This window comes from Anas platyrhynchos, chromosome 38 (assembly GCF_047663525.1).
Source record: "Anas platyrhynchos isolate ZD024472 breed Pekin duck chromosome 38, IASCAAS_PekinDuck_T2T, whole genome shotgun sequence".
NCBI lineage: Eukaryota > Metazoa > Chordata > Aves > Anseriformes > Anatidae > Anas > Anas platyrhynchos.
Genome location: NC_092626.1, coordinates 906,239 through 927,444, shown reverse-complemented (window position 1 = coordinate 927,444; position 21,206 = coordinate 906,239). Strand labels below are relative to the sequence as shown.

Here is a 21,206-nt window from a genome sequence, read left to right as displayed (position 1 = left end):
AATATTATTCCACTTTTACTGTAGAAGAAGGAGGTCCTACAATTTATTCCTATAAATATCCTTAAATATCTAAAAATGCCTTAAATTCCTTTTTGTAGGTGTAAACAAATACCATATTCTGCTTACTTGGGCATTTCTTTGCTGGCTTGTTCTTACTGGTCTCAATAATACTGTATTATTTTATTATTAAAAATACCGGTCTTAAGGTATCTTAAAAAAACTTTATTAATATATATACACACACATATACATACAGATACACTGTAAAATGTTTTAACTGTGAGGTTTATAAAACAATATAAAAAATACGCTGAGGGAATTTTACCATAAAGCAGAAGAGCCAAAGTGGAAATAATACCTCAAGTTTCACAAAGTTCAATCACATGAAAGCAAACTGATAAAGACATGCATTTAAAGAGATTTTTCCTACATTGTTTATCTATTCATTTTATATATTCATTTCAAATAAGCTTTTGCAGAATAGATTTTAAATCATCACAAATGTACAAAATAAGCATATAATTTAAATGCCTGTCTATCTGATGAACTAGAAGAATAAAAACTGTATTTTTACATATTTTTCTGCATCATCTCTGCACAGATTTTGTTTTTATTAACTACTGTGAAAAACTAACTTGGAATCTATCCGGTCAGGATTTGACACAATTTTAAATAATCTGCAAAAGCCTCCCATAGGAGCCATAAAAAATTGCAGCATTTGGTAGTTACATTAACTTAACTTCATTGGTAGACTGTAATGAACAATGAGCAATTTATCACTGTTGACAGAACTCATCTGAAATTTACCCTCAAAGTGATCAGTCACTCACAGCATCAAGTCTCACCAGCTATTGTCATTCAGAAATTTCTGTTTTATAGCTAAAGCTCTGTCACCTCAGAAAATGAAGACTGTCAGGAACACCAGCTTGAAGTTCATGTTTTAACAAATTAACCATTACGGTTTTGCCTCGTTTCTAATTGCATGTGGATCTGCCAGGAGACTGGACCAACCCAACAGAGTGATGGAGAGTTAGCTCGTGGAAAAGTTACATAAGGACCACAGAAAAAGAACCAGTAACTACACTGAACAGCTTGCTGATGAGCTGCTGTCTCTTACACAGTCACTGGCAAGATTGGAACCATTTGCTGAGTTTAACTGATTCTCGTCGTCAACAGCTGGGCCTGGTAAGAGCCAGTGGTTATAGCACAACGGAGGGCAGGCGAGGTAACAGTCAGTGCAAGGCCCCTCGAGTGTGGATGCCTTCGTGGGTGACCCCGAGTTAAGAGAGCCCAAGGACAGGTCCAGCCCATCACCCAGTACATGTTGACCTCAGGATGGTATCAATTGTTCTTCAGCTTCCTAGATGTGCAAGACCTTCACGCAGCTATGACACAGGATGTACGGGAGGCCACCATCATTCTTAAATGACCATCACAAACATACACACAAAAAAAAGCAATAAAAAAGGTTAAAAATAGAACAGGATTCCTTATGTCACAGAAGTAAGTTGGACTGAACAGAAGTTTACAAAGATCAGAAAAGACCAGAACAAAAACCTACACCTTGGAGGCCAGGAACTACCTTTATAACAAGACAGATTGACAGGATTCTGGATGTGAAACACCTGAACCAAACAGGGATGGGGTACATGAAAAGCTGCGTGCCAGTAAAGATGAACAGCAATAAGACTATTAATTCTAATTTGTCATTAAGATACTACATATAGATAGGAAACAGATGGTACCAATACCTGAACGGTTACATTTGACATGCAACAAGGTTACAAGCAACATGGCAAAATGTGAACTTGTCACAATTTATCTCCATTATTCTTCCAAATCTAGGCATCCAGCAGATGGAAATGACTACTACTAGATAACAGAACATGTACTGTTAGTGGAATTTTTCTTCAAAGTAATGTCAGATACCATCAACCCTGCTTAGGTTTTTCTTTCCCAGTTACTATACCGATCAAAATTATGATGATTAGAAATACTTTAGTGTAAAAAAAATAAATAAACAAACTAACCACACGGTCTGAAAGGATGAAAACAACATCAGGTAAATCTTTCTGCCACTTATCTCACTACAAAATGCCTTCTAACTCAACGTTGTTCCATCCCAAGTCAAACACGCTTTCTGTTTTTGCCCCTATAGTACATGGTAACAAAATACCCCAAGCCAACAATATACATTTCACAAATAGCAGCAGTCCCTTCTCCTTCCCTTTTCTGTTCCAAAAAACAATGAATAATTTTTATTTTAAGAAAATTAACAAGGATTGTTCCACATGACACTGGAATGGCTCACTACTTGTGTGTTCATCCAGATTGTTATCAACTGATTCTTTGCCTGTGTCACCTGGAAAACCACTGTGAAGGAGACTATTAACCCTTTTATAGGACCACACCACAGTACAACTCATTGAAACATAACCATCCCTTACAGATGTGCCATTTCCAATTACTTTAAAGTGAAAAATGGCTAGGGGTGAGCTGTTCACATTAGGGGGGTAAAAAAAGATAAAAGTTTATTTATTTATTTATTTATTTTATCTCCACCTGCTAACAGGATTTCATGAAATGGCTGCCCTGGCACAGCCTTACTTCAAAAGAAGATTACTCATTGGCAAAACATCAGCAAGGTAAACCAGTGGAATAAACAGAAAAGCTAAACTAAACATCAAAAAAAATCACACCACTAAGAAAGCAACCAGGACAAGATGTAAAGCTTGGATGCTGACAGTGAGAAGAGACGGACAATTCAGAAACATACTTTATATCTCTAATGAATGTAAATGACACAAATGAATGCTAATGCTAGATCAGGTTATTTATAGAGAAGCAGCACGTTATTTTTGATTTGGTATTTATGCTTACCTCACCTACTTTCATCATAACTTTGTATGTATTTTTTTCAATTACTCACGTTTATCGTTGTTCATGGCCATCTCAACTAATGCATTAAGTGCAATAAAAAGGAGACATTTTTTGGATATAGTTAAGTGGCTTAGTATGATAGGCACACATCGGTATTGCAAAAATAAGATCTTTCCTTCATCTGTCTTCAAGTCCACGCAAAGGGAACGAAATGCCTGAGTCAGGTAATCCACTGAAAGATAACAGAAAACAGGGAATAAAAATTATGTAATCACAGTTCCATTAGATGATCACAAATACATGAATATTTATCCTAAGAGTTACTGTTGCAGATATATACTAATTAAAAAAAAAAATTAAATGGCTGAAAATATTAATTTACTTATTTGTTTAAATGCATCTTCTGCCTATTTTTATTCCTTACAAAAATTGTTGTGAGTGGAAAAAAAGACAAGTTAAACTCACAAATTGAGCAAAATATATTTGCAAATATAACACCTTTCTAATCTCTTCCTTAAGAGAGAAAAGAAATCACAAGCTGCATAGTTTGGGACTATATTGGTTTCAACATCTGGGAAGCCTCTAATAAAGGAGTAAAAGGCTCATTCATCTGAATAACTGCAATTACTGTCATGACAGCAACTATTCACATTCCTTTCCATAAAAAGCTGTAGTTTAAGTTATATATGCATCCACGTTATATATGCATCCACGTTATATATGCATCCATTTTGGAGAACACTAAATTATTCAGAGAATTTAGATTAAGTGAATCAATTCAGTTTTCTTAATTTCATGATGTCAAATCTTCCTCAATATCTTGGAATAGCATTGATCATCTGGAGTACAGAAAATTAAGAGTAAGGGAAAAATTTATCACATAGCAAAAGTTTAATTACAGTGCCATCTGCTGGATATTAGCATCTTGAAGGGAACAGGATATATATGTTTAAACTGAATGTGCTGCTTTGTCATCGCTAGATCATTAGACATGTGGTCAGTGATGAAAATTCATACACGGTAAGTTTCAACATAAATTTAACAGGTAATTTTTTTCCGTGTTCTATAGGCTCGCAGTAAAAACCGACCATGAGAAGCTAAACTGATTCATTCTGATCAACAGCTTTCATCTGCTTATAGTTAATCTCTGCAATAAGTACTTTTTTTGTATTGTAATTCATTTGCATCATTTTCATCAAACATTTCTAGAAATGTGAGTTTCAATTTCAGGGTAATCATGCTTCACCAAAATATTCTGACTGAAACTATATGATACTGAAATTAAAAATACACTGATTCTTCCCTCCAACAGCTGAAATACTGTATTTGTTTATTAATGGTGACAGGGTGGTCTTCCAGAATGTTTAAATCCTACTTATTCTAAGTACTACCAGTATAAATACTGCACAGGTCAGTATTTTTGTCATCACTTCAAAGAAAACGTTTTTTGTCTTTTCAGGCCCTGTTTGTTTTTAAAGAAACTGCTGCTGAGAAGAGATACTACGGCATCCTGGAAATTGCACAAGTGGAGTAACTCTCATGAACTGAAGCAAAAGTCACTAAGAACTGCGATATCTCCAGACAAGTACGACCTCGTTTGCTTTTGCCTGTTAACAAAATACATTACTATACTGCATCAGCATATGGTAGCATTCTTCAATGCTGATAATGTTTATGGGTAGCCACTTGCAGTGACAGACTTGGTAGGAGAAAAGGGGAGACAGCAGAGAGGTAAGAGCTAGATAGAGTATGAGCTTTACATTAAACTTTGACAAAGCAATGAAATTCTAGAACTGTTCTGAATTTGCTACTGATTTCAGTTTACTGAGGAGCAATTAGCTGTACCATTATACGCAGTGCAGATCTTGACAAACAAATCACTGCTACGGTGATTGCTTGAGAGAATTACCAACATCTCTTTTCCCCTTTGTCACAAAATACGTTGATCTCACTGACATAAATAAAGCATATTAAAATGACCACACAAATTATGACATGAATAATAGCAAGGTTCATACTTGCTTCCCTATATTATGCTTCATCAGGTGGTAAAATTCAAATAAAACATCCTTTACTACTAAAGCATTACAGATGCTACAGTATCATTGAACTGCTGCATTTTGTACATTTGTTTTTTTGTCTGGGCACATACCTGAAAATAAGATTTAAAAAAAAAAAGAAAAAAGAAAAAGAAAAAGATAATTTAAAAAAGACATAATAAAAACCAGAACTTACTTCGTTTTGCTGTTCTAAGCACAACCAAAGTTGACAGAAACCTCAAAGGCATAGAGGAGCTTTTAAAGAAATGTGCAGGTTTTGGTTTACTCCGTGTAGACTTTTTAGTCCATTTTTGCATGCTTCCCTTTTGTACTGCGCCTTTGAGAATAACTTCTGCAAGTCTCTCCATTGTTGCTGTCATGCTTGCATCCTGTTTCAAACAACGTGCACATTTAGCGTAAACATTAAAATACATGAAAATCCTGTCTGCTAAGTACGTATGTTCCCCTAAGGATTAAATATTAAATAGCAGATCTCGTGACCGTGTATTGCAATATAGTCTGTACATGGGATACTACTTTGCGTTCCACAAGCAGTTGAACAACATTAGCACAGGGCCTAGTCAACACACACTTCACAAAGAAACAAGGTAGTCAGGGCCCCTGATATGCTGACATTATTTAATTTGCCTCTGGTTCCAGAATAAAGTCAGTTCAAACTCAGCTTTAATCAGTGCTGCCTACTACACTACCCTCTTTTGTGAAGATGCCTGAAGCTAGGTCCTACAAAAGCGTTTACAGAACTAAGGTCTAAACATGACCCTTAAGAATACTGTACAGGTAAGATGTATTGGACTTTTCAAAAACCGGTGCAGAAATATTACTTCAGAATCAAACTTAATAACATGCTCATTTAAAATACGTTCTCATTAGCACTGGAACCACCAGCTTAGTTCTATTCAGTTAGACACTGAGTAGAGAACAAAGAAATCAAAATACCTTTGCTACTTTGCCACACGTTGCCATCAATTTCAACAAATCTCATGCATAAAGCGAACAAAAATATATTTCTTTTCCTAGTTCACAAGTTTTGTAAGCACATATGGAAAATACCATTTCTGAGATGCTACACACTACTGCAACAAAGATCACATATGTGTGCAAAAATATGTTTACAGACACGGTGCAAAATATTACAACGAATGTGAGAAAGTTAATTTGGTGAGAATTAGTTTTTCATTTGCTATGTATCTGTGGTAGGCATTTATGCTTTGCAAAGACAGCAAAGTTTCTTTTATATATACTCCCTGAAAATATCTACTTTTCATACTCATTTATAATACAAAATATCTCTTGGGAATTTACCTGACTACCAGTGTCTATCTGCCTTAGAGACCAGTAGATAAATTGAATCACAGACATATGTAGTTTAGGATCCACAAATGGCATCCACTGGAGCTGTCCAGTGACCATAGGCAAAAGCTGTAAAAATACAGAATGGCAAAGTTACGTGCAGTATACGAACTTACAGTACAAGCTAACCACAAGTAAAAAGCAAACTAAGCAAAACTAAACCAAACTAAAATCAACGTATTCCCGGAGTTTAACAGACTACATGTACAAATACTCACTGGGCAGATCTGGTACAGGTAACAGAATTATATACTGAATTTACATTTTACACAGGTTTACACAAAAAGTGGAAAGACATTGTGTGAGCTCAAGCTCTGAAGTCTAATACCAAGGGCTACAAATTTTAGATAGAATAATAATTAAACAAACAAACAAACAGAAAAAGCAGATTTCCTGAACGCTTCACTGATTTCCAAGCCTCGGTATCCCAAAAAAGCGTTACAAGTATAGCACGGTATCATCTTTTATAAGACATAACTTGAACTTTTAATACCTAGTATCAGCACTAAAATACTTTAAATTAGACGTGTGTATCTCCTTAGGAAAAAGGAATTACATACAGTATTACAGATAAAACACGAGGTAAATTATCAGCTGAGAAAAGTGACTTAAAATAGAAAGACAGGTGGAATCTCAAGGTCAGACTGCACACTACACATTTCCTTAAAAATGATCTGTATAAATATCTGTATGAAAAATTATCTATTACATCTCACTGTTGGAATTAATACTGATGGATTAACTGCTGTTTTCTTTTAATTCATGTATTCAAAGCGTGTGTAAAACAGGCAGACCTGTTACACTCAGAAATAATACAAAGAATCTTAACATTTCAACCTAAACAAATTCAAATGCCTTTACCTTCATACAATTTTCTAGAGTGTAGTTTTCTTTAGCACACTGAGGTTTCTCACTGCCCTCTCTCTCTTCTTGTATTTCTATTTTGCTAAGGTGTTGGTCTGAGATCCAGTCCATAAGAATAGTTAAGGGGTCGTAAACTTCTGAAATCCGTAGTAACTGTAACACATCCACAACATCAGTTATTTCAGTTTTCAAGTCTATGATTTTCTAAACCACAATACCAATAGACTAAAATATACGAGTACATTAGTAATACGCACATGCTTTATTTTGTGCTTAAACAAATGTTTATGAAAGCCTTGGGAAGAGATTTTCACATACAAAATCACTCTATTTTATAATTCTAACTAAATGGATCATAGGAGAAAGAAAATATTTAATGATCTGTGCATGATCCTCATTTTAATACATTTAATACACTCCTTTGCTTTATTTCATACAATCTACTTATGCTAAATTTTAACTGTGTAACTAGCATTGCTGGAAGAATAAAGATTTCGTGAAATTGTCATTCTGTCCCTCTGCTAAAACTGTACAGAAAAGCTCTGTGAAAGGTATCCAGACGTTCCTGAAGACAAACTACACAAACATCTCTCTAAAACCTTCACAAGTTTTCTTGTATCTACCTTCAGACAACTGTTCTTCTCTTCACTCAGAATTCTAACTACTGATACTGCTCATATATCACTTGCGACTGTGAGAAAAGAATATGGGGCAAACTATAACCGCCATTTAAATATAAGTAGCATACTCTATGGATACAACAAGCATCCTGATCATCATGTAAGTCCTCTATGAATACTTCAGTTTGCACAAAAGAGAAAGAGAAAGAAAGATTTTACTGAGACTAGGAAGCAGATGATTTTAATCATACTCAAGAGCATCAGAACTGCAATTCACTGAAGGAGCAACGGTCAAAAGAGTTTAGGCAGCAATTTGCTTGTCAGCATTTAGGTCAGATTTAAGTCAAGTGAGAAGAAAACTTTAACTTTGTATTCTTGTGAACCACTGTCTCAGCGTGCCTTTAAGAACAGAGAAAATACTCCTTTAATTAACACTTTCAAAAATAACTAACTCTAAAGTCTTTAATACTGCAAAAGCTCTGAGAGACTAAATTTCATGTACTAGAAAATGAAGCAGAAAGTATTTACAACCATTCACACAATTCTTGTCTTAAAGAAACAAAATCAGCAATTTTGCAAACAACTTGTTCAAACATTTAAAATTGTTGACTGTAACTTGCAAAGCTACTTATAAACTTGACTGTACTGCTTGACTACTTGACTGTAACTCGTAAAGCTAGTAACAGGAAATAATTAATCTTGCCTGGGTTTTTAGCAATTCGATATTTTCCCTCAGAGAGTTAAGCGATGACCTCAGTTCGTTATTTTCATCAGTCATTTTTCTCAAGGTTTCTCTCAGTTGGCTCATTTTTGTCTCATGCTGCTAGAGAAATATCAAATTTTAAAAACGTGATTAACAAGAGAGTCTTTTTAGAAATAATTCTCAACTAAGTTCCATTTCAGTGTTAAAAAACAGGACAAACTTTCAAAGATCAAATTTGTAATTCTTCATGGTCCAATCTGCACATACCACCAGTAGTGAAGAAAGCAACATCCACACCACATATTAAGAAGAAATATAAAGAAAATGGGAGCCATGGTGTACAGCCTATGGATCTTTTTTTTTTTTTCCAGAAAATACCTAGATCTTCTCATTGATCCTCTTGTACATTCCTCAGTTAAGTCAGGTGTGGGGAAGAATTGTGAATGAAAACAAATGTCAAAGCTTTTGTTTACACTTAGCTCTTTTTTCTTTTAGCATCCATTTTAACCACAAATATGCCCAATTCTCCCTTTTTTGAATCTTTCAAATATTCTAACTATTCACTGCTGATAGTTAAGACGCTTTAGTTCACCTGTACTTAAACACCTGTCCTGCAATGTCCAGGAATGTATCCAATACGTGCTACATTTCATCGAATTGGAAAAAAATAATTGTGAAACTCAAGATAGTAATCTTTTAATATTTGTTATTATTATTAGTCCACAATATAATTTAATACCAGTACATACCATTAAAATATAAGCAAAAACAGACAAAAGAAACCGCAACAAAGGAAAATTGAAGTGACAATTACTTGTAACAGTCAAAAACCTGCGTGCCTTGAAAAAGAAACCAAGGAATGTGTCTTTTTTCCCCTTCACTGGAAATTTGAAATATAATTAAATATTTTCCAGCAGATTCTGGAAAAAAAAAAAACCAACACTGAGGCTTTGAAGCCGAGTATAAAACAAATGTTTTCAGAAAATAACATTCCATTTCTCAGAAACCGTGAGAATCTTCTATGTGAAAATAGCTTTTTGTTCAGAAGTGTTGTCTTCTGCACTAGGAATTCAACCATCCACTACATTTTCTTAAGCCTCACTCTCAGACTGTTATCATGCTGCAAAAAGGACTTAAGCGGTAAATATAGAAATGATCTCATCAACAAAGAAAATGCTACAGATAGGCTCCAAACGGAGTGCTCAATTACTTCCATTGAAAAGGCCAAACCTTTAGAGTTAACCAAGCCTAGGAAAAGCTTGCCCAGCTTGGGATGGAACAGGAGCAAGGTGGCTTGAAATTGACCATAAACTTTCAAAACAGTCAGGGACAGCAGAATTATAAGTGAAAGGTTTTGAGAGGAAAAAAAAAAGAATTAATATTCTCAATTTCTCCAAACCACATTACACAATGCTTTATAAGGCTTGCATATTAGGGGTTTTGACAATAATTTCACAGTTCTTCAGGGATTTGGCAATAATTTCACAGACCACAGGGCTGTTGTAGGTGGTGCCAGGATGTCTAAACCATCCAATTCCATTATCAAATCGGGTACCATCTGTATCATAATAAAGTGCATCACTTCATTCCTGCCAAATGTTTGTCTAGTCTGTTCCGAAGACCTGCAAATACTGGAAGCACCAGTCTTACTGACCTCTCTAACCCAGTGGTTAACTGCTTCATTTTAATCTAGTTTTCCCAAATTTCAACAGTAATCTGTACCTACACATCCCACAATTCATTGCACCATTCTGAACTGGAAACCACACCAAACTCACTAACAACAGTTTGGCACTTTTTATGCTAAATCTTTCATTTGGGGGTTTCAAACACTTTAAAGAAATAAGCATTATATCCAGGAAACATATGATGGCTTAAGAAAACTACAAGCAAGTTAAAATGTATGGGGAGCAATAAGAATCACTAAGTAAGTTGTTGTACCTTTTTCATAGTTCCAAGTACTGCCTAAACGTCTTCATCAGCATCTTTTATTGCAGCGAAAGCTGCTTCACATCTGTGAAGCAATTTTTCTCGCTCAACTAGAGCACGTTCTCATCTCTCAAGTTCCAGTGCATATTTCTCCTGTGCTGAACGCTCCCTCTATACCAAGGAAAAAAAATGTTGAAACGCCTTCGAAACACATGAAATTACCGATTTATAGTGAACTAGAATTCTTTCCTCTGCAGATATGCTTAGGTTTTGTTTTTAATTATAGTGTTACACAATAGCTGACTAATTAGAAGTATCCTAATGGCCATCTGCATTCAATTGGATTTGCGGCAGGACTGCTTGGCCTTCCAAAATGCAGAATTCAACTCTGCATGGCTGTTCAAGTAACAGCATAGACAATTAAAAGTAGGATTTTGTTTCCAGAAGTTTTGGATAATGCTATTATCTGTAAGACAAAAGAGTCCAGTGCCCTAAACACTAGATTGCTGTATTGTTTCTTCAGTTAGGGGAAAGCACCTCTAGGAAAGTGGTGAGAAAAAAGATACGCACAATTCTTTTGATCTTGGATGGTGCAAAAGACGGTCCCAGCAGGAAATCTAGCAGAAGCACAGAAGCTGTTACAGAATAAAACCAATGCAGGTTTGGGAGCTCTTTAGTTAGTGGCCCAAGCCTGCTGGTGGATAAACTATTGGGAGTCACCAGCAGCAGAAAAGTAAAGGCAGAAGGGATGGTCTTCACAGAAGATCAAGTCAAGAGGGCAAGTGCTCTTGAATGCCCAGAGTGAAGAGCATAGTTTCAGGTGCTGTCAGGAAAAGCAGTGCTTGCAGGTGTTTCTCTCCATGCCAACACCGCATCACAAGACACAACTCTTGGAATAATAGCACTGTGTTCAAACTCCCTTCAGCAGAGCAAATATCTGATCTAACCACTACCCATGTCATTACCAAGTCAGTGAACTAATTTAGGGGAAGAGGTGGATGATGACAGTGATATAGTTAGTAATTTCTGAATTCTCTGTCAAAAGTGAGAATCTTTGTAACATTACTGATCATTACAAAATGGCTGAGGCCATTACAGTTCCTACCTGGAGATTCTGACGGGCGACTTGCAGTTCGCTATTACTCTGACTTTTACCCAAATGGGATGGTAAGGTGTTATCTGTGGAGAAAAAGAACACACTTTACATTAAAAATATAGTCTTAAATAAATAAAGACTGCTTATCCAAAACAGCGAAAGTGTATTTTAAGCGTTTACAGCGACCAGCATAAAGCAAGACATATTGAAATGAAAAAGTAATCTCCTAAAGAATTACGGAGAAATGCTCAAAGTTTTGTTCCATGACTTGTTTGAATCAATCTATGCACGGACTGAAACATGAGGTAGCCTAAGTTTCCTTTTTGTTATGGCTTCAGGAAAGTGATTAACTGCTGAATAGACCCGGACCTCTCCTATTTCCCGTTGAGTGAAACACTTCAGAACTGCAATTTAACAAATTGCTACTGAGTAAATTAAGAGGATTTTAGTTGTATACAATGAGAATTGATGTACAATAGTCACAGTTTCTCTGTTAAGAATTTAGTTTAGAATAAAGAGAAGCCAGTCCACCATTTAGGGAACCTGAGCACTTTCATTTTTGATAAAGGCTGCCTCACACTCGACTCTAAAAATACTAATAGATACGCCTCTTGCTCGAATATTTAGTCCTACCTAACCGACTACATTAGCAATGAGCGTGAGCACCCATATAGCCCCAATGCAAATTCCTTTTTGTCATTCCTGGTCCTCCCTTGTTCTGTCTTGAAGACCCAAGTGTACATCTTTGGCACAAATGACGATAACACAAACATTACTGCCCATTGTTCCAAACCAGTATTAGTCCGACACTGCCATTATTACAGAGCTGAATTCATTCTTAGGTGGTTAGAAACATATTCGGAGCCTATATTCATAGGTCACATAGGAAGACAGACCTGCCTTCCCATTGACGCTTACCGATGTCCAAACACAAAGAGCTAAACAGGCAGCAGCAAATGAAAATGGATCAGAACAGACTAGAGAACACAGAAAGGATAGAAGTAGGGAAGTATGTGACAGATTCTTAAGAACCAAGCATAACAATACTGCTTCTCAGCAACATGTTACAGCATAAATTGAAACTCCTTACATATTCACTCCTCTTTTGGAGTGATTAGGGCCATACTAGCTGTTCAGTGTTGCTATCTGTCTCTTACTGCAATACGAAGTATTTCTAGAAGAACCTCTGGTACAGACAGTCATGTTTATGCTGAGTTTCAGAGAGTAACGCCTCTTACCAACATCATATTTATGAAGTTCCGCTAGCGATGGTGCTTTACAATCCAGCAACTGCTCCTATTGAACATGAAGGCAACGCATTAATATTTCATCTTGCATGTGGGCCTTTTCAACAACTACATTAACAGACAACTCTTGCCTCCACCACACAAACTACATTACTTAAACTATTAAAGCTGAAAAGCTTCCAGTTATTACGAAGCTTAATGAAACACTCAAACATTTAAAATAGGGAAAAAAAATCAGAATTTGTCTCTTATGGATGGTATGTTCAGCTTGTGAAACCATTTGGTTCAAAGGCAGCATACCCTGCCACAGAATAGCCTGTCTAAAACAAACATCTTAAGACTAAGTGTCATTGCTGCTGTGTTACACAAAACTAATACCTGTGCAAAAGTCAGACTGTGCGACTGAAGGCTTTTACGCAGCAATCGAGAGTTAGAGCATTCCTTACTTTCTGCTCTATTTAATCCAAATTTAGAAAACAAACAAGCAGCATAGAGGGCAAGGAAGTCTGAGTTCTCAGGCCTGATACCTTCCTGCCAGTCACACAATAAATAGAGAACTGCCTACCTAGTCTTAACTTCTTGGATGTGACCACTAACATGATTTTCCTGCATTTTTGAAGACTGTCAACCCTGAAACCTTGACAAGTGTACGAAAGCCTGCAGTTGCAGTTTTCTTGAAAGCTAGACCGAAGTGTCAAATGGCAGAGAAATTAACATTTCTTTAAATAGAAGAATAGGAAATCTAGAAAAATAGAATAAATTCTAGAAGAATTACATCTAAAGAATATTAATTCCATTAGATTTAATACTCAAGATTCTAAAATAATTTAGCCAGGAAGTTTTACAGAAGATGACACGGGAAAAGTGCTCCTCCAGTCAGACGCTAGAAGCTTCTGAACGTCACAGAACAGAGGTTGGAAATTGGCATTTACCTTCAACTTGTAAACAGCAGGGCTTCCAGGAAACAACTTAGCAGATTTTTCAACCCAGTATTTTGCTCTTTCATCAGTGACGGCATTATTGCACAGTAACTCCGCTATCTTCAGTACTAGATCTTTCTGCATTGGGTTCAACTCCACAGAACGCTAGTTTTCCCCCTGGAAAAAAAGGTAGGAAAAAAAAGGTAACTTGATCTTGCAATCCACACAGAATGGGAAAGAAAATTATAACAGTCATTGAAAAGACACAGGTATTCAAAAAAATACTTTTTGAATGAGTTAAGAAAGACCTCAGTTGCTAAATGCATCACTAGTCTACAGCACCCAGATACATCTGCTGCAACTCAAAAGAGCAAAAATTCAGAAAAGAAAGAATTTCAAAGGGAAAAAACGCAGAAGCCAGCTACTCTGCCCCCACCACCAGCTATACGCAGGCAGCTGGACTCTTACGTACCTTTAGTCTAACTCTATATAGACATTTTTGAAGAAATATATAATTAAGTCACACCCTACGACAAGCTGGGATGTATTGGCAGCAAAACTTTTGAGCACATCCTCTCCCTCCCCAAAACCTGAACAAAGGCATTCTGATGGTGAATTTTTCATTGGGCAATCATATAAATAAATGTCAATTATGTTCGCCCTGCCCCATCTCACACCCCCCCAAACAAAACCCCCCAAAAAAGCAACAAATACGAACAACTAGAAAACACCCTAGGTCTAGTCTTCCAGTAGCAACTAGATTACTGCTGTCACCTGAGCCCTTGCTAAGAATCTGTCACTGCTGTCAAATTCCCTAGTCCAAAGGGCAATGTAAGATATGGAAAGAATTTAGTAGCAGCTAGCACAAAGACCCAGTCTAGGTCACAAAAGAATCATCTTAAAAAAAAAATACTGATGAAGCAAAACACATCAAATGAAGAATCCCCTCTGCAGTACGTCATATACACCTTTGGCAACAGAAAGCATACATATTACACTTTTTCCACAAACATGTTTTCTTCTATGCAATTAAGAAAAGTCCAGAACAGAATGATTTTAAAAGTCCCTTTACAATGGATTAAAGCAGGACATCGGAGGTCGGTGGAGTACTTACCCTGTAACATCCAAAAGCTTTTTCTATGTTGTCCTCAGCTTCATAAATTTGTCCAAGAAATCTGTGTGCTCTCCGATCTCTCTTTTGCACACTGAGGTATGTAGATATATACCTATGGAGCAGGAAAAAAAGGATCAATATTCCTCAATAATACGAGTCCCTCTGTCCTCCCCCCCCCCCCCCCCCCAGTGTCCACGGAAGCGGGGCAGGAATTTAACATGTGATACAGGAAATGCAGTCATGGTTGGTTCCAGATACCTGGTCTGGACCTTAAAGTACAGAACAACATTATTTTTACATGTACAGACGCTACTTATTTGCCACCAAGTATTGGTATTTACTAAAAAAAAAAAAAAAAAAAAAAAAGAGAGAAAGAAACTGTAACTGTAATTACTTCATAATACAATGGAATAAAAGCCATTTCAAACAGCAAGTTTTTCAATATCACGTAACTAATTATCTAAGTTGCTGTTTTATAAAGATTTAAACAGCACTTGATACCCACATCTACTGCTACTGTAAAGCAGCATGATAGTGATCTTGATTTCTCCAGTCTACTTCATATTCACTTAGCTTTTCTAAAGTACTTTAGAGAACAGAATAGCAGAATACAGCAACGCGTATTACCTTTTAGCAAGTTCATACTCCTTTACTTCAAAATACAGCTTAGCGAACTGGAATCCTTTCAACGATTTCTGAACGGAAAACACACAACAAGCACATTTTAGATGTACAACACTTTCAAAGTAATTGCATAGGAAGACCCTTCTGATACTTTTTGAGAGACTGAATTTGATAACTAGTTATCAGCTCCAGTCCGCTCCTCATACCCAAAGTTTTGTTTCTGAAAGATGTGGGATTTGGAAAACAATGCTTTTCCAGTAACTGGCCAAGGCTACCAACGTGAAATCGAGGCGGCCGCTGCGCTGAGGGACCGGGGCGGGCGGAGGGGGTTAACAGGAACAATGGCGGGGCCTCGTCCCGTGCTGTGGAGCTGAAACGGCAACGAGCAGGGGAGAGGCTCGCTGTTGGGTTACAGCTCCGTGTAACGCAGGCACGGGTCGAATCTGTGCGCTAGGGGCGTGCAGGGTAATGCTTGTGTAAGCAGCGTTCCCTGGAGAGGCTGAGGGAAGGGTTGCTCTCGCTAGCCTCAGAAGTAAAGCATGATATGAAGATATAGCGCGTGACAGAAACATGTGATGTCTATAGTCATCTCTAACTGCATATATGAACAGCAAGTCGGCTGTTCTGAAAAAAATACTGATAGTCCTGGCGCCGAGCTGTAAGAGAGAAGTTAAAAAGAACTTACCCATGCACGTTCCCCCTCTGCACCACAGCTTCCCAGATAACACTCCAGGAGATGGTTGTCACGAAAAGTTACCAGCCACTTTAACATACCATGTACAAAAACAACGTGGGTCTGGAAGGTAATCTCCCGAGCAAGTATGAACTAAATCCTGTGGCAGACTGCACATAAGAACTGCTCTTTACCTTTCAAAGTACTCAAGTGCCCAAGAGCCTGCAGACAGCACAAAACAGCATCCACCTGACCAGCACCTGCCCAGCTGCCTCAGCTTCCTCACTGCTCATCAGAGGAAGAATGACATTTCAAAGGCCTTCAGTCTACTGACCATCAACATCAATTAGCATGTTACCAACTCAAAAAGATATGCGTACTGGTTTCTACTGGAAAACGCATCAGTCCATAGACTCTGACCCACCTAAAGAACCCTGCAACCAACTGAAGGAAAAACAAAGCGCTTACCCCAAAAAGCAGCCCAGGCAGAACGAGCTCTGTCATGGAATACCTGCAACTCAGTTACCACTAGGTCCCACCTGGAACCTGAAGCTAATCACCTGGGAAAGTGCAAGGGGGAAAGCACAAAAAAAAAAAAAAAAAAAATCAGAAAGGAGCAGTAGCTGTGGTTTCTTTATTCATTTATACGGCTTAGCTCAACAGCATGCAGAGCGCAGACAGGAGAGCTAGGGTGTTTCTAGAAACAAAAATCCCCATGCTTTTGCTGCAGCTTTGAATATTAAAAGGACAAACTGACCAAGAAAGTAACTGATTTTTTTTTTCCATCTGGAATTAGCTCGATCTTTTATTTACATTAAAAGAAAAATCTAGGAGCAGAACTGATTACACGCCAAAAAAAAAAAAATCCATTCCACTCGCAGGAAAAATCACTTACTTCAGTAAGCTACCTGAGAACCAAAAGGCTATGCTGATGGGTCAAAACACACTACAGGACACTGGGGCCAGGCCCTCCGCTGCACCCACTTAAAACCCATCCCTACACTCACCAAGGTGCAACCCCAACACAAAAAAAAACAGACACAGCATTTCAGCACCTGCTTTGTTCCGATTCTAAAGACTAACACCACAGCCCACATTGCCTGGGACACCTGATAAACAGAAGAGAAAGCAGCCATACCGTTTTCAAGCCATCCCTGCACGTGTCGCTCCTTGATGATCTGCAACCTCTTCTCAAATCCTCAACCGCTTCTGTGGAGAGCCTGCCATGGCACCTGCAAAGCAAGATGGATACCCTTCGCACTCACCTCGTGCTACTTGGCCGTTCTGCTCCAATCCAGCTCACAACCAGCCCGCCCTTCTCGTGCTGCTCTTCAGAGTGCAGCTTGGCCCCACTCAGCCTGTGTGAGACAAATGTGAAACAAAAAGAAAAGCATAGGCTGAAGCAGCATCCAAAGCCACAGCACAGCTGGGACAGTTACTCTCATCTGCTGCCTTACCTCCGCGCCCTCCCCTCCCCTCGAGGCAGATGCTTCCATCTGCTCTCTTAGGCCAGCTACAACACCCCTGAAATATAAACAGGATTTTTACTGTACTTTGTGTAGTTCAGTAACTGCAGTGACAACTGCACCCCTAAATTACCTTCTATATCTGTTCATCACTCACCTTGCCAAAAGCAGCTCTGGTCGTCAAGTCCCGTGTCGTACACCGTGTTTCAGCTTTAACAAATGAAAACAGTCACAAGAGAATCAATCATTCAGCTGCCAGCATTAGCACCCATCCCTCAACAACACAAAAGGGACCCCATTTACAATACTATCGTTTCAAAACAGCAGCCCCCTTGCCTCAGCACCTCAGAAGTAGATCAAGCCGGTCACCGAGTTGCCTACCGAGTGCTGAACAGTTCCAGAAGGAGCTCTTTCCTGTGACAGGTTCCTCCAAAGGTTAACGCTCTACTGGGGACGGGAAAGAAATAAAAATAAAAAATTCAAAACCCCATATCTGTTTGCTTTCAAGATTCAACAGACCTCCTCAAGCACACCGTTCGAGTGCTATGCGAGCAGTTGCTCGCAAGCAGCTCAACTCTCCCCCCTCCAGTCTGCCAAACACCACAGAGATGACTGTGCCAGCTGCCCTTCAGTACGTGCCCAGAGGCAGACTGGATATCTTTACCAAAACAGTCCAGACAATGTATTAGTACACCCATGCTCTGCCACGTTACCTGTCATCACTAACTGCCAGGCAGGACAGCTCCAGACCAAACACGTACACACACACAGGCACGCCACAAACACTACAAACAAAACACACAACACAAGGCACAAGAAAAAGTGACCCCCAAAAAGAAAGCCCTACAGCAACAGCACGTCAGAACAGGTGCTCTGCACCAGACCCCAGGAGAGACTCAAATGTCACAACATGCAACTGGAAGCAACTGCCAGACTGGGATGACGGAGGCCTAAAAAGCCTGCCTTCAAGACAAGAGACCAGAAGGATGGGGACTGAAAACCCCCTAAGAAGACACTTAGGAAATCAATTCCCAAGCAAGAGCTCCTGATGCGGCCCAGATGACTTCTGCAAGAGTGAGGATGGAAACAGACGCGATCTCAAACCGAATATGACGCACAAGACCTGAAACAGATCTGCACCCGTGCTTTTGCCACATTTTTTTTTAACATTAAAAGGACAATACTTGCTGGGTCGTAACTGGAACATTCCTAACTGGAATTGGCTCAAACTTTTATTTACAATGAATGAAAGATCTAGGAGCAAAACAGACTATACACCAAAACAATCAATTCCATTCCACCCCCAGGAAAAAATCACATACTCTCATCCCCTCCTGTACCTCAGCCGATTGCCTGCCCCACGTGGCACATGCTTCCATCTCTTCTCTTTACCCACTTATAGCACCTCTAAAAGGCAAACTGGAATTTTACTCTATTGGATGTAGGAAAATAACTTCAGTGACAACCACACCCCCAAAATTAACAGCTACCTCTGCTCATCACGCACCAGAGTCACTGCAGAGGCAGCTGGTTGACACATCCTGCACTGCACACTGCATTTCAGCCTAATGAAAGGCAAAACACAGGCAGAAGATAAACATTCAGCTGCCAGCAGTAGCACCCATCCCTCAACAACATAAGCGACCCCAGCTTTACCTTTATCCTTTCAAAACAGCACTCCACTTGCCTCTGGACCTGCAAATTAGGTCCAAGCTTGAAAGGAGCGGCCACCATCATCCACACCACCGGGGAACACAAAAGGACAAAAGAACCACTGTGCTTGCAAGCGCCCACCTGCCACGCTGCTCCTCTATCCCAAACAGACTCACCTCGGACCCTCTGAGGGAAACACCTGAGTGTCTTCCCTTCGCTTCAGATAAGGGATGACCAGGCTGACAACACTCACCTTCCCTCCCTGCTCCGCGACACGAGGATTTCCCTTTCCTGTCCACAACCGCACAAAGCACCTGCAAAAAAACCAACAAAACAAAACAAAAAAAGAGACAGAAAAGCACACTCTGAGGCACCTCACAGCCACAGCGTACCTGCTGCAAGACCTCTCTCTTCCCAGCTCTGGTACTTCAGCTGCTCACCAGCTCTAACTGAGATTCTTCGCCCACTGCACCACAGCAAACTCTGCCCGGGCCACACAACACACACTACACAAGCTACATTGCTTAAGACACACAAAAGCTGGAACGTTCCAGCCCAACAATTAGTCACGTCGCACAGGAAGGATGCCGCATACTCCTAGAAACCAAACCTTCCAGTCCTGAGCAGCTCCCCACCTCCTCATTCTAACCACGCTCAGCAAACACACTGTTTGACCCTCAAAAAAAAAAAAAAAAAAAAAAAAAAAAAAAAAGAACATGCACACACACAAAGAAAAACTGAGCTCCACAAATGCCCAAAAGACACGCACACACGCAAGCCTCGGCAGGGGTAATCAAACTTACCCTTTGCAGATGAAAGAGGTGACTCTGATACAACTCTGCTCAGGCTCTTGGTAATGCTGCATCTACGCTGCCAAGCCACATGTAGCATTCAATCAAGCCGGTTTTAGTCCTCTGGAGAGTTACACAAGTGGGTTTATACATCTAGAGACTAAAATATAGCTCAAAAACAGAAGAGTATCCCACCATCACAAAAAAAACAGTGAGCCAGCAGCCCCTACTAAACATCCCGCTACTGAGTGAATTCCAAGCACTTAAAATCCAGAAATCCATAGGCTCCAGTCTGCCTAGAGAACCCTGCAACTGACTGAAGGAAAAATAAAGCACTTACCCCAAAGAGCAGCCCAAGCAGAAGGAGCTCTCTGATAGCATGCCTGGGGCTCATATAGCATTCGGCCCCGCCCAGCACCCAAACCCAATCACCTGGGAAAGGAGAGGGGCAAAGCACAAGAAAGTAGGAAGAGAGCAAAAGAAGCAGCTGTGTTTCTTTTTTTCCTTTGTTTTTTAAAATCTGGTTTATCTCAAAAACATTCCGAGAGCAGACAAGAGACCTGTGGTGTTTCTAGAAGCAAAACTCCCCTTTTGCTTTTGCTGCAGCTTTTAATGTTGAACTGATAATGTCACCAAGCAAGTAACTGAAACTTCTTCAACTGGAATTAGTTTACACACGCTCACCGTCATCTGCAAACACAGAGAACCAGCATTCACTAGCCCTAACCCTAACCCCAACCCTCACCCTAAACTCTAACCCTAGCCCCAGCCCTAGTCCCTAACCCCAACCCTAGTCCCCGAGAACTGCATTTCCCGGTATGCTCTGGGTGCTCTGCATGGCCTCCCGGAAGTTCAGAGTCCCAGAACTACATTTCCCGGTAAGCTCTGGGCACCCAACATGGCCTCCCGGAAGTCCGGAGTCCCAGAACTACATTTCCCGGTATGCTCTGGGCACCCAACATGGCCTCCCGGAAAGTCCGGAGTCCCAGAACTACATTTCCCGGCATGCTCTGGGCACGCAACGCGGCCTACCGGAAGCCTTGTGCCGGAAAACTACACCTACCAGCATTCCCTGCACAGCCGGCACGGCCAATCAGAGGCCGAGTTGTCGAGAACTCCATTTAACAGCACTCCCTGTAACCCTAGCCCTTACCGCCCTTACACAAAAAAGCCGCAAGCCCTAACCCCAAAAATCCTCGAAACCCCTACAGACCTA

At 39.5% G+C, this 21,206-nt stretch overlaps 1 protein-coding gene across 1 annotated transcript; it reads right to left on the bottom strand.

Moving 5' to 3' along the window:
- Positions 1–201: 201 nt before the first annotated feature.
- On the bottom strand, positions 202–20,789 carry LOC113840436 (coiled-coil domain-containing protein 138-like). Its single transcript, XM_072032343.1, has 16 exons — positions 20,003–20,789; positions 19,453–19,513; positions 17,928–17,993; positions 17,704–17,756; positions 17,219–17,312; positions 16,549–16,640; positions 15,411–15,478; positions 14,784–14,895; positions 12,741–13,846; positions 11,512–11,585; positions 10,419–10,577; positions 8,478–8,597; positions 7,152–7,307; positions 6,243–6,359; positions 5,116–5,308; positions 202–3,112 (listed from the first exon to the last, which is right to left on the bottom strand). Exons 11-16 carry the CDS (start codon positions 10,425–10,427, stop codon positions 2,922–2,924), a joined length of 786 nt encoding a protein of 261 aa, XP_071888444.1. The 5' UTR covers positions 10,428–10,577; positions 11,512–11,585; positions 12,741–13,846; positions 14,784–14,895; positions 15,411–15,478; positions 16,549–16,640; positions 17,219–17,312; positions 17,704–17,756; positions 17,928–17,993; positions 19,453–19,513; positions 20,003–20,789; the 3' UTR covers positions 202–2,921.
- Between the last annotated feature and the right edge of the window lie 417 nt (positions 20,790–21,206).